An 11,365-nucleotide genomic window follows, 5' to 3' on the forward strand; every position below is an offset into this window, starting at 1 on the left:
ATATATATATATATCTGAATATACAAAATAGGATAGATATACAGATACTTTCTCTTAGTTCAGTGAGAAGATCTGTACTAATAGTGCTTAGATAAGATATGTGTGCAACTTGTACTATGAATAACCACTACAAAGACAACAATATGCAATGTATTAATTATTGTAACTGTCCTACTCACTTGTTTTGAAACTGCCTCATTGCTATTTCTTTCTCAACAAAATTAATTTAAAAAATAAATACATAAAAAAAAAAGTTTTGGGACAGGCACTAAGTTACGCAGGCAGAGCTCAAACTCATGTGCCCTCTGTACACAACAGTGCCCAGACCCGCCTTTTCTTGTTGCACTTGGAATCCAGCAACCACCATGTAATTGACCCTAATCCATCCTGCTGGAGGACAAGGAGCCAGATGGAAGAGAATCAAGGGGTTGTATCCAACTGCCAGTTCTGGATTATATGAGTGAGGCTATGCTAGATTATCTAGCCACCACCTAACTCACCAGTGGATTGCAGATCCAGTGGGAGCCCAGCACTGATCACTGAGCTGTTTAACACAGAATTGTGGACTACACTGAAGATACTGTACAACAGAATTTTGAACATAGTAGAACAATTTTTTTTTAAGCCACTGTGGTTTGGTGTAAGTCATTTTAACTTAAAACTAACTGAGACAGAGATTCAGAACAATAATGCCTTGGAGCTAAATAATCTGGGTTTCAGTGATAGCCTGGCTACTTTCTAACTATGTGGCCCGAGGCAAGCTACTCCATCTCTCTGAGTTTTGGTATACTAACTCGGAAAATGGGGGTAATGCCAGTGCCTGTTTCCTGGACTTACATGGATTCAGTAAGACAGCCCATGTCAGTCATTAGCTCATATGCAGCTTGGCTTTACATAAAGGCAGTTACTGTTACCACTACTATATTGTTTAGATGAGTAAACTAAAGGCGAAAAACTAAAGTCTGAGTAACTTTCTTCAAAGTCTCATAACCACAAAATGACTGCATGTACGACCCAGACTGTTTTTTTGTTTTTTTGTTTTGTTTTTTTTTTTTGTAGCCCAGGCTGGCTTCAAACTCGTGATGGTCCTCTTGCCTCAGCCTCCCAAATTTGTTGGGATTACAGGGATGCACCATAATGCCTGGCAGTATTGCCTTCCAAATCCACTATTTTTCTCTCAATTTTCCTCTTTTAAAGAAAATTTATCATTCAGCAATTAAAATTAGGCACGTCTATTTTTTCTAATTTGTGAGTTTTTAACATCAAACTATTTTTCATCATTTGCTCCTGCTCATCTGTGTTCTTGACCAACTCTTCATTTCTGATAAATTTTAGAGGCAGCAGCGATGGCGGCGGGGGCGGTGCAGCAGAGAAGCAGAAATAGGGGGAGGGAAAGCATTTATTAACTCCAAACACATGGAGAGGACCAAAGGCAGGGAGATGGGCGGATCCTCTGACCACAGACAGGGAGCCTGAGACTGTATGGTCTTTTACCAGGGGCGGAGCTTAAGGGGCGGGTTTAGTGACGTATAAGGAGCTGATTGGAGGCTCCCTTGTGTGGGCGGGAGACTTCAAAGAAGTTGTACCCAGGGCTGAAGTGGGCAAGGAGGAGGAAGCGGTGACTGGGAAGATAAGCTGTTGCTTCAAAGGCTTCAGCCATATTACAGGACCACCATAATAACTCAGCAATTCATACTAGGGCCATAACCTATCAATTTCTCCTCTTAAAACACTGCATGCCGCCTATGAGGCAGTGAAGTGTTTTAAACACAGCCAGTAGACCTTCATCTGCAGCTGTCTACATGCTTGTTACATGCAGTTGTGGTCATAGCAATTTTCTTAAGTCATCTTCTATGATAAGATTTTGAAAAACATTTGTTCAACCACCTTTGTACATATTCAAAAGACAAACTTTGTTGTACCTTAAAGAACCCAGCAGAGGGCCCACAGGCTGTGCTGTGACCCTGTCCCCCTTCTCTCAGTTTTCTTACTCATCCCTTTCCCTGGAGCTCTGCAGTTACCACCAACTTCTCTTTCTGTCTCCCCCTGCAGTCCCTTCTCCTGTTCTCTAGTCCTTCTCCAGCCATGTACCTTTGCTCTTGTTCTGCACATACACACGGCTTCCCTGAGGCTAGTTCCATGCTAGCTAAGGGGCTGCTGGGTATTGGCACAAAAGACCTTCTTGGGCCTTCCACATCCCAAACCGAAAGTGCAGGTATTGGGGTAACCGGCCCACTAGGCCTTCCAGAAGTGACCCTTTCTGAACCCAATAAAGGCCTGGCAGGTGCGTACCATTAGTGAGCAGCAGATGGCAGAGTCACCTTTCCTTTGTCAGCTGCAGAAGCGCTGCTCCTGCTCTTCCTCCTATGAAGAATAGCAGTGAAGACAGGACTGTTGTTGGTGCTGTTTCTTTTCTTTCTTTCTTTTTTCTTTCTTCCCCCTAGTGCTAGGGACTGAACCCAGGCCTTTTGCTCTGAGCTATATCTCCCAGCCCTTTTAAATTTTGTGACAGTATCTTGCTAACTCACTTAGCTGCCCAGACTAGCCTTTAACATGCCATACTCCTGCCTCAGCCTTCTGTGTAGCTTGGATTATAGGCTGTACCATCATGCTCAGCTATATCAAGCTTTTCAAAAGTCTGATTTTTAAAAAATGTATTTTGGTACAGGGTCTACAGGGTCTCACTACACAAGTTGGACTAGTAGGGATCCTCCTGTTTTCAGCCTCCCCAGCACTGGGATTACAGGCACGAGCCATCATGTCCAGTCTCAGTCATTGTCTCGGCATGTCCTGGGGGCAGGGCTGGCAGGTCACAGGAATTGAATTTCAGTCCTTGCACCTGCCTAAGCAGGTAAAGTCTACTTTTTAAACATTTTTCTTTTTTTGGCAGAACTGGGCATTGAACTCAGGCCCTTGTGCTTGCCAGGCAAGCGGTTATTCTACTGAGCTATCTCCTGAACCCCTAAATGGCTTTTTTTGTGTGTGACCATTTTTTATTATCTTTAAAAAAACCCAAAACCCTAACCTGTGGCGAAGGCCGGGGCTCAGTGGTAGAGCAGTAGCCTAGCATGAGCAACGCCTGGGATGCCCAGCGTGTGAAATGGCTGAGCATGTGCAACCCCCAGTGATACATACAACAAACAACAACTTAAATATCTGGCTGCCACCTTCTGTCAAGCCATGTACTTTATCACATACCAAAGTCCTGATCACTCCTTATGTTCTCCCCAACGCTGAGCCCAAACTCCTTCGTTACTAATCTAGGAGTTTGTGCTATTATTTTTCTTAAATGTTTTTGTTATAAGTGGAGTATTTCTTCAACAAAAATGTAAGACCTAGACGGAGGAGACCATTAAATTTCATTTCTCGGTGAAAAAGTGAGCACAGTGTATCTTTGTTCCAAGAACAACACAACATGCTGTTATGGAAGTAAAGCACAATAAGAACCATGGAAATACAGAAAAGATGTAAGATGAAAAACAACAAAATGGAGAAAAAGGCCAAAATTTCAACAGAACTTGTTCCAAAAAATACAAGTGTTTCTGCTGTACATTATAATCAAGAAGGAATAAATTATAAGTGACTAAAATAGCTGGTATTAAGTGTGGTGTCGCATGCCTGTAATCCAGCACATGGGAGGCTGAGGCAGAAGGACCATGAATTTAAGGCCAGCCTGGGCTACATAATGATACTCCTGTTTGAAAACCAAACAAACAGATAAATAACCCAGAAGTCAACTCTCTCTGATTTGAATGCAAAATATATTTATGAAGATGAGTTTTCTGTAGCTCAGGGAGTCTCCAGAAAACCTGGAGACATACACTCAGAAACTGGACAGAAAATGAAAACAGATATTTACACAGACGTTTCTAGGTGCCTACCCACAGTAGCATTATTCATAACAGGCAACATGTATAAATGATGCAAATGTCTATCAACAGTGAAATGAATAAAGAAAATGTTTAATCAGTAAACACAATGAAGTGCTACAGAACTGTAAAAAGGAATGGAGTACTGGTAGATGCCACAGAACAGCATGGACCTTGCATACCTTCTGAATGATTTTATTTTATTTTTTTTGTTGGGGGGTGGCTGGCTCAGGCTGCCTTAAGGGCGGGCAGGCCTAGTAAGGCATGGGGAGCTGCCTTACCCAGGCTGTCCCCTGCGCCTGATAGGGTTTGCTCAGTCAACTGAGCTAACCCGCAAGCTTCCCTAAACCTTCTAAATGAAATAAACCAATAACAATGACTGCATGCTGTATGATCCCATTCATGTGAAAGAACAGATGAGAGAAATCTAGGCAGAAAGTAGACTAGTATTCTTTTCAGAGCTGATGAGAGATGGGAGGAGGTGTCAAGGATGCTAGCTGAAGGGTACTGATGGGGTTTCTTTTTGAGGTCTAAAATTGTGATAATTTCTGTGAAAATCAAATTATATACTGTCAACTGGCAAATCATATGATATGTAAATTATATTTTAATAAAGTTTTTAAAGTGGCAGAAACAAAAGAAACTAAGGCAAGTACAATGTTAGCCCAAATCCTATAGAAACAATTCAATAAAGACACCAGGGCCACTTCTATTCTGCCTAGCACACTGTACTCACAGGTCATTATTTGCTCTGCTGGCATTGCTGTTCCCAATTGTAGATGTTACTGTCACTTGCCCAACCACTGCCAAAATGAACTCCACTTTTAAAATTCATTTAATTATTTTATTTTGCAGTGCTGAGAATTGAATCCACAACCTCACGCATACTAGATAAATAATCTATCCCAGGCCACCCCAACGCCCCCACCTCTCTGCAATAAACATTCCTTCTTACTTTCTTCCGTGTGTGTGTGTGTGTGTGTGTGTGTGTGTGTTCCTTTGGACAGGGTCTCACTAAATTGCCCAGGTGGGACTCAGATTTGCAATCCTCTTGTCTCTGCCTTCAGTGGTGAAATTACAGGCAAGGCCTGCTGCAAGAGTCCATGGATCTAGAAACAAAATATAGACTCTGTCCTCAAGTAGTTCACAGCTGAGCAGGGGGAAATCGAGTGTGGTGGGTCCTTTGCTAAAAACACAAAAAGGACACTGACACATTTTTGTTGGAGGACAGGGCTAGAAATTCTTTACAGAGATGTCTTTACAAAGGGTCTTAAAATGAGGGTTGGTGTCTTGCTAAGCAAAAGGAAGAAAATCAGGGTGTGAAACAGCAAAGTGTGTTGGAAAAAACTATGGACAACATATATGTTTGGGGTGCAACACAAGCCACAGCAAGAGAAGATCAGAGAGGCCATCAGGCTGGATCAAGAAGAGCCTTGGAACTCAGACCAAATGGTCTGGACTTCCTTCTACCTCCTTTTCCTTCCTTCGTTTCTTTCCTTTCTCTTACCCTTCTTCATTCTTTCCTTTCTTCTTTTTTTGCTTTTAATTAATTTTACCCTTACGCTTTTAAAGGTATACTCAATCACTTGAAAGTGATAGGGTTATTTTCTAAGGCTTATACAAATTCAAATTTTGTGTTTTATGGAACAAATGGGCTTTTTCCTCTGTTTTTATTCTGAGGTAGAGTTTTAGCATGTAGTTCATGCTGGCTTTGAACTTACTATGCAGCCCAGATTGGCCTCAGACTCGCAGTGGCCCTCCTGCCTCAGCCTCCCAAGTACTGAGTTTACAGACATGGGCCACCACACCGGGCTCTCAAGCTTCTTCCCTTTTTGAAAGTTATTCTCCAGTTGCAAAATTTCTTTCCATGTTTTCACCCTGCATTCCTGTATTCAAATTTGGCTGCCCCAGTAAGACAGAAAGTGTGAGAACTCTTCATTCATATCTGCAGTGGCAAGCTTACCCTCTTTTCAATAGAGTTCTTAAAGGGCATCCTGTTTCCCAAATATAGTTTTGATGCTGCATAGAGAATAGCCTGGAAGAGAGTATGAGGAGATTAGTTGTTTAATGGGATGCTGACACTGTGTAGATGTTAGATTACAGAGGAGGGCTTGAAGAAAGATAGTAGCAGTAGTGACGAAAAGGGACAGGAATGAGTATGACAGGTAATGAGGCATAGGAAGATTTTAGGGCACCTTCCCTAGTTGTAATTGAGAGCAGGATGTCTCATGTGCTATGTCCTTACTATTTGTTGGTATAGAAATAGTTCCCACTTGAGAGGGGCTCTACCTAGAGAGAAAGACAGGCATCTAAACAGACAGGTGTGGAAAATGTGGTTATAGGAAATTGCTAGTGGAACCATCATAATTCAGGATTCAAGGAATATTTCACAGTGATTAGACTTGAGGCCTGAGATGTAGAGAAGTTGGTCAAAAGAGAATACTGGGAAGGAGGAGGTTGAGGCAGAGATAAGATCATAATGTGAGGACATCAAAATGTGCCTTAGAGATAGATCTCCAACTAGTGGAGCGGAGTAGCCTGCTGGGCCCCAGTGCTGCCTGACTTGTGCTGAGCTGCATCTCTCGTGGTCTGCTCCCAACCGAGCAATGAGTGCAGCAGGGACAGTGCATACCTGAGGGTCTTAGTCACTTTTTCATTGCTGAAACACAAGACTTGACACATGCAACTTAAAAGGCAAGGTCTACTTTGGTTCACTTTTAGTCCATAGTTGGCTGGCTCTAAGGCAGAACAGCATGGTGGAGGGATGTGGTAGACAGGAAGAAGATAGAGCAAGGGAGGAGCCTGAGAGGAAGATAAGCTTCTCTAAGGCCTGGCCTTAGAGACCCACCTCTTCCTAATAGCAAGTTAGCCATAAAGACACAAAATCTAATCTTCTCCCACAGGCCCTGTCTATGACCAGACCAGGTAAGGCTCTTTGGGGGGACATCTAGATATACAGTAAACCACCATAATGAGAGACACAGGACTCTTCTAATAACCAATTTTGATTTCATGATCATCCAAGCTCTCTTACATTTTATGACCATCCAAGATACTTCCACCTAACCTTCCTTTCCTGTTTGCTTTTCATACAGTCATACTTGCACAATAGACTATGCTTCAACCAAATTACCACTTTCATTTTTTCCCCCACATATGATTCCATGATTAAAATCCTTGCATGCTTAATCTCATTTTGGCTCTACTTCTTGGAAGACTTGGCCTAAGATACTTGTGCTAGTTTAAGTTTGAAGATTTTCACTTCATCCTAGACAAACTGACAATGCATAGATAGGTTTAATAAAGTATACAGACACAAAATAAAAATGTTGGAAGTGGATGGATTGCATAGGATCTGGACAAAATAGAGAAGAGATAGGAGATAGCAAATTTTTGTAAGTGTTTTGGGCTGGTAAACTTGGGGACCTCTTTTTTTCATGTTTGGAGAGTTTCTCATCTTATGAGACAGACAGAGCCAGCTTCCCTTCACAGGAAGGGAAATTGCCAGATTCATTTTGCAGCATCCTCTACAACTAAAGCAAGTCATATACCTGCCTACGGTGACCTAAACTCTGCAAGTCACAGACTACTGCCTTCCACAGACTCAGAACTAAAAAATATTGAGGCAAAGCAGTTGGGCATACCGAATCAGCATGGGCCTTGTTTGGCAGTAGAGGCAGCAGTTGCAGTAGCAGAGCCCAGGGTCTGGCACTCACTTCTTTTTTTCTTTCTGTTTTTTTGAGATAAGGTCTCCCTGTGCAGTTGAGGCTGGCCTTGAGCTCACTTTGTAGCCCAGGCTGGTCTTGAACTTGCAGCAATCCTCCTTCAGCCTCCCAAGATCTGGGATTACAGGCATGCACCACCATGACCAGCTTTATTTTGTTCTTTTAAATCTTTATTTCTTTTGTTGTTTTACATTTTGGCATTGTCCTTATTTATTTATCTTTTTCTGTATTTAGGACAGGGTCTACAGGGTCTACAGAGTCTCACTACGTAGATTGGACTCATAGTGATTCTCCTGTTTTCAGCCTTCCAAGCTCTGGGATTACAGGTGCACGCCACCACACCCAGTCTCAACTGCCATCTCAGCATGCTCTGGGAGTGGGGCAGGCATTGCATGTTGGGAATCGAACCCCGGCTGCTGCATCTGCCCAAGCAGGTGTTTTAATCCACTGAGCTATCAGGCCAGCCCAAGCATTGTCCTTCTTGATGGTGCGTGTGGTGGCTGCCCTCTCCAGAGCAGTAACTCTCACGTATTCACCAGGCCAGTTCTACATGATGAATTTGGAAGCCGATCCCACAGTAAAAGTTCCAGTCCTAGTTCTTTGGCCTTCCAGGAGATGTTGTAAGCTATCTCATATCTTTTCAATAGTTCATTTTCTGCTTAAATCAACAACAATCTGTTTCTGTTGGTTGTAATAAGGAAGCCTGCTTGATAATGATGAGAAGGACTCACAGCTACCAGCAGCCTATGTGGATGAGGATAGAAAGGGTAATAAGAGAGAATATGATATTATGTCAAAGTCTTTGAGCTCTGGAAACAAGGGACTTCCACTCATACTTAGCCCTTACTGTGGTCATGGTTTACAAAGGAAAGGATTTAATACAGGACACATCATTTATAAGATTATTTTATAGTACTCACCCAAAGAGTCAAATTCAAAAGAGTATAGGAGATCTATCTACACACTAGAGACCCAAAGAATCCAGCTGAGGGCATCAATCCCACAGCAATGTTCTGCATGAGTCCAGCTGAAGACCTAGAGCCCATGGCAGTGTCCTCCACAAGTCCAACCAGAGGCCCAAAGCCCACAACAGTGTCTCATGCGAGTCTGTATCAAGGCTGAAAGATCAGTGGTGGAAAGTAGACAGTCTGTGAAGGAGCTGTGCCAGCAGCTAGAGGGATCTTCACTAGAGCCCTGAAATAATGCTGAAGATGAGGACCAGAGCTTCTGCAAAGAGACGGCAGCCATCCTCAGTGACATTGAGGTCCCAAGCCTCTCTGATGATGAAAACAGTTGAGTTCATATCAGGAAAACTAGTGTGACAAGCTTCTCCAGGAAAATCAACAGCACACCATCTGCCCTTCCAGTTCTCTTTTTATGCTGTTGGCAGCAATCCTTAGGTGGTCCATCCATACCCTTCACCATGTTGATTCAGTTCAGTTGGGTGTTACAAGCTGACCACTAGTTAATCCACCATGTATATCTTAGTCAGCTTAGATAGCTGTAACAAAATTCCACAGACCACAGTAGCTAAAGCAACAAATGTTTATTTCTTATAATTCTGGAAGATGAGAGGACCAAGAATAAGTTGCTAGCAGATTCAATGGTTGGAGAGGAGCTTTTTCCTAATTTGTTGAGAGTCACATTCTTATAGCCTCTATAGCAGAGTAAATGAGCTCTTATCACTTCCTTTTCTTGTAAGGCATGAATCCTATCGTAATGACCCTACTCATATGATGTCCTTTAAACAATTCACCTCGAAAAGGCCTCACCCTCTAAATACTACTACCTTCAAATCTGGGGCTTCATACATAAACTTTGGGAGGGGGATACAAATAAGGCCACAGCAACCTATTAGCTGAGTGACCTTGAACAAGTCAATCTTTCTAAGTGCCAATTATCTCACCTTTAAAATATGGATAACAGGCTCTTTGCCGCTGCCATGAAAGGTTGCTTTCTGCTCTGTGCTGCTCTGCATTGGACCCAGCTGAGTATGGACTGAAACCTCCAGTAACTAGATGCGTATTTACATGAAGTTCACGCTTACGCAGTGCTTGGGCATCACCCCCATGTGATAGGCTACTACTCCTCCTGGTCAGAAGACAACTACCTGATCATTCAAACTGAATACTGCAATGGCGGAAGCTTGAAAAATGCCATATCTGAGAACATGGAGTCTGGTAATCATTTCTCAGAGCTGAAACTCAAGGACATCCTTCTGCAACTCGCCTTAGGGCTGAAGTACATCCACAAGTGTAACTTGGTACACATGGACCTCAAGCCTAGTAACATCTTCATTTACCATAACCTCATATGTGATTCTCCGGAGTCCCAGAAGAGAGTGAAAATGAAGCCGACTGGTTTCTCTTTGCCAGGGTCATTTATAAAATTGGTGACCTGAGCCTTGTGACATCAATAAAAAAACCAGAAGTGAAAGAAGGAGATATTCATTTCCTAGCTAATGAGATTTTCCGAGAGAATTATCAACACCTTCCCAAAGTTGACATATTTGCCCTAGGGTTAGTGATTGCAATGGCAGCAGGGGTGGAGACTCTACCCAGCTTCGGTGATCAGTGGGAATCCATCCATAAAGGTGTCTTCCCGGATGTTCCTCAGAAGCTCACAGAAGATTTTCACAACTTGCTCAAGAGTATGATCTACCCTGACCCTCAGAAAAGACCTTCTGCAGCAGATCTGGTCCATAGTCCAGTCCTCTGGCCCTCCCTGAAGACAGAAGAGGAGCTCCAGAGGCTTCTAGAGGTGGAGAAGTCTAAGACGGCTACACTGGAAAGGGAACTGAGAAAAGTCCAACAGGCCCTGTCCCTCCATGGAGGAGGCCACCATGGCAACCCTGAGAGCTCCGAGGGACAAACAGAACCAAGAAGCACCAAACACCTGGAGGGCTGAAAGAGCTGGAAGTCTTCAGGTTTCATCTGGGGCAATCTTCCCCATAAGAACTCACTGCACACCAGCCAAATTTATATTATAAGACCTGCAGAAAGATATTGATCATCCAGCCTTCTACAAAATGGAAAAACTGACCAACTTGAAAGCCCAAGATTTCAAAAGTCACCTTAACATAGCATATATAGCCAAGATCACAAAAGTACTAAAGCTTCTTACTAGCAATGGTCTCAGGTACAATAATTGATAGCCACTTTTCTTTCCGATCATTTGGTTCCTAATGCTGCGTACCAACAACTTAAATACTTTTTACATTTTCTAATGAATGAGAATATGTGGGTCTCTGAACTGAAAGAAGAAAAAGCAACCTTTGACTTGGTCTATGGACTAAAATTGCTGTTGCCAATTTCTCACCAAAGATCTCGGGAAGAAATAAAATTTGGCTTGAGTTAAAGAAAGAACCTACAAGATAATGTGCATGGATCTGGATAATGCTTCCTGTGCTTTATGATGCTTTTCCTAGAAGAGAATTCCAGCCCCTCTGAGAAAGTTTTCTTAGTGTATTTTATGCATGGAGGCAACCTCTCTGATACTGTATTTATGGAATGAATGGCTCCACCATTATGTGAGGTGGGTAGAAATAAGACCACAAATATCATGGGTACAACTGAGCTGGTTGTTAACTTGTAATTAACTTGTAAAATAAAAACATTGGAAGTAGAGGGCTCCAGGGACAGTTGATGTGGCTGCTCTGACTCAGTTTGGCTTAACCCTGTCATGGCCTTTGAATGGCTTTGACTTTGGACAGCACTACTTTCTCTCAATTTTAGCAGAATCTGGCTTCATTTCCTGTGATTTTTAAAGCAT

The 11,365-nt window shown here is 42.7% G+C and overlaps 1 protein-coding gene across 1 annotated transcript; it reads left to right on the top strand.

Moving 5' to 3' along the window:
* The first annotated feature begins 2,139 nt into the window (after positions 1-2,139).
* LOC105742385 (wee1-like protein kinase 2) lies at positions 2,140-10,603 on the top strand. Its single transcript, XM_023716645.1, is given in 3 exon segments — positions 2,140-2,284; positions 9,613-9,918; positions 9,921-10,603. Coding segments are annotated over 3 exon segments (1,134 nt in total).
* The last annotated feature ends 762 nt before the right edge of the window (positions 10,604-11,365 follow it).

Source organism: Octodon degus, unplaced genomic scaffold, assembly GCF_000260255.1.
Source record: "Octodon degus isolate 3935 unplaced genomic scaffold, OctDeg1.0 scaffold00049, whole genome shotgun sequence".
Taxonomy (NCBI): Eukaryota; Metazoa; Chordata; class Mammalia; order Rodentia; family Octodontidae; genus Octodon; species Octodon degus.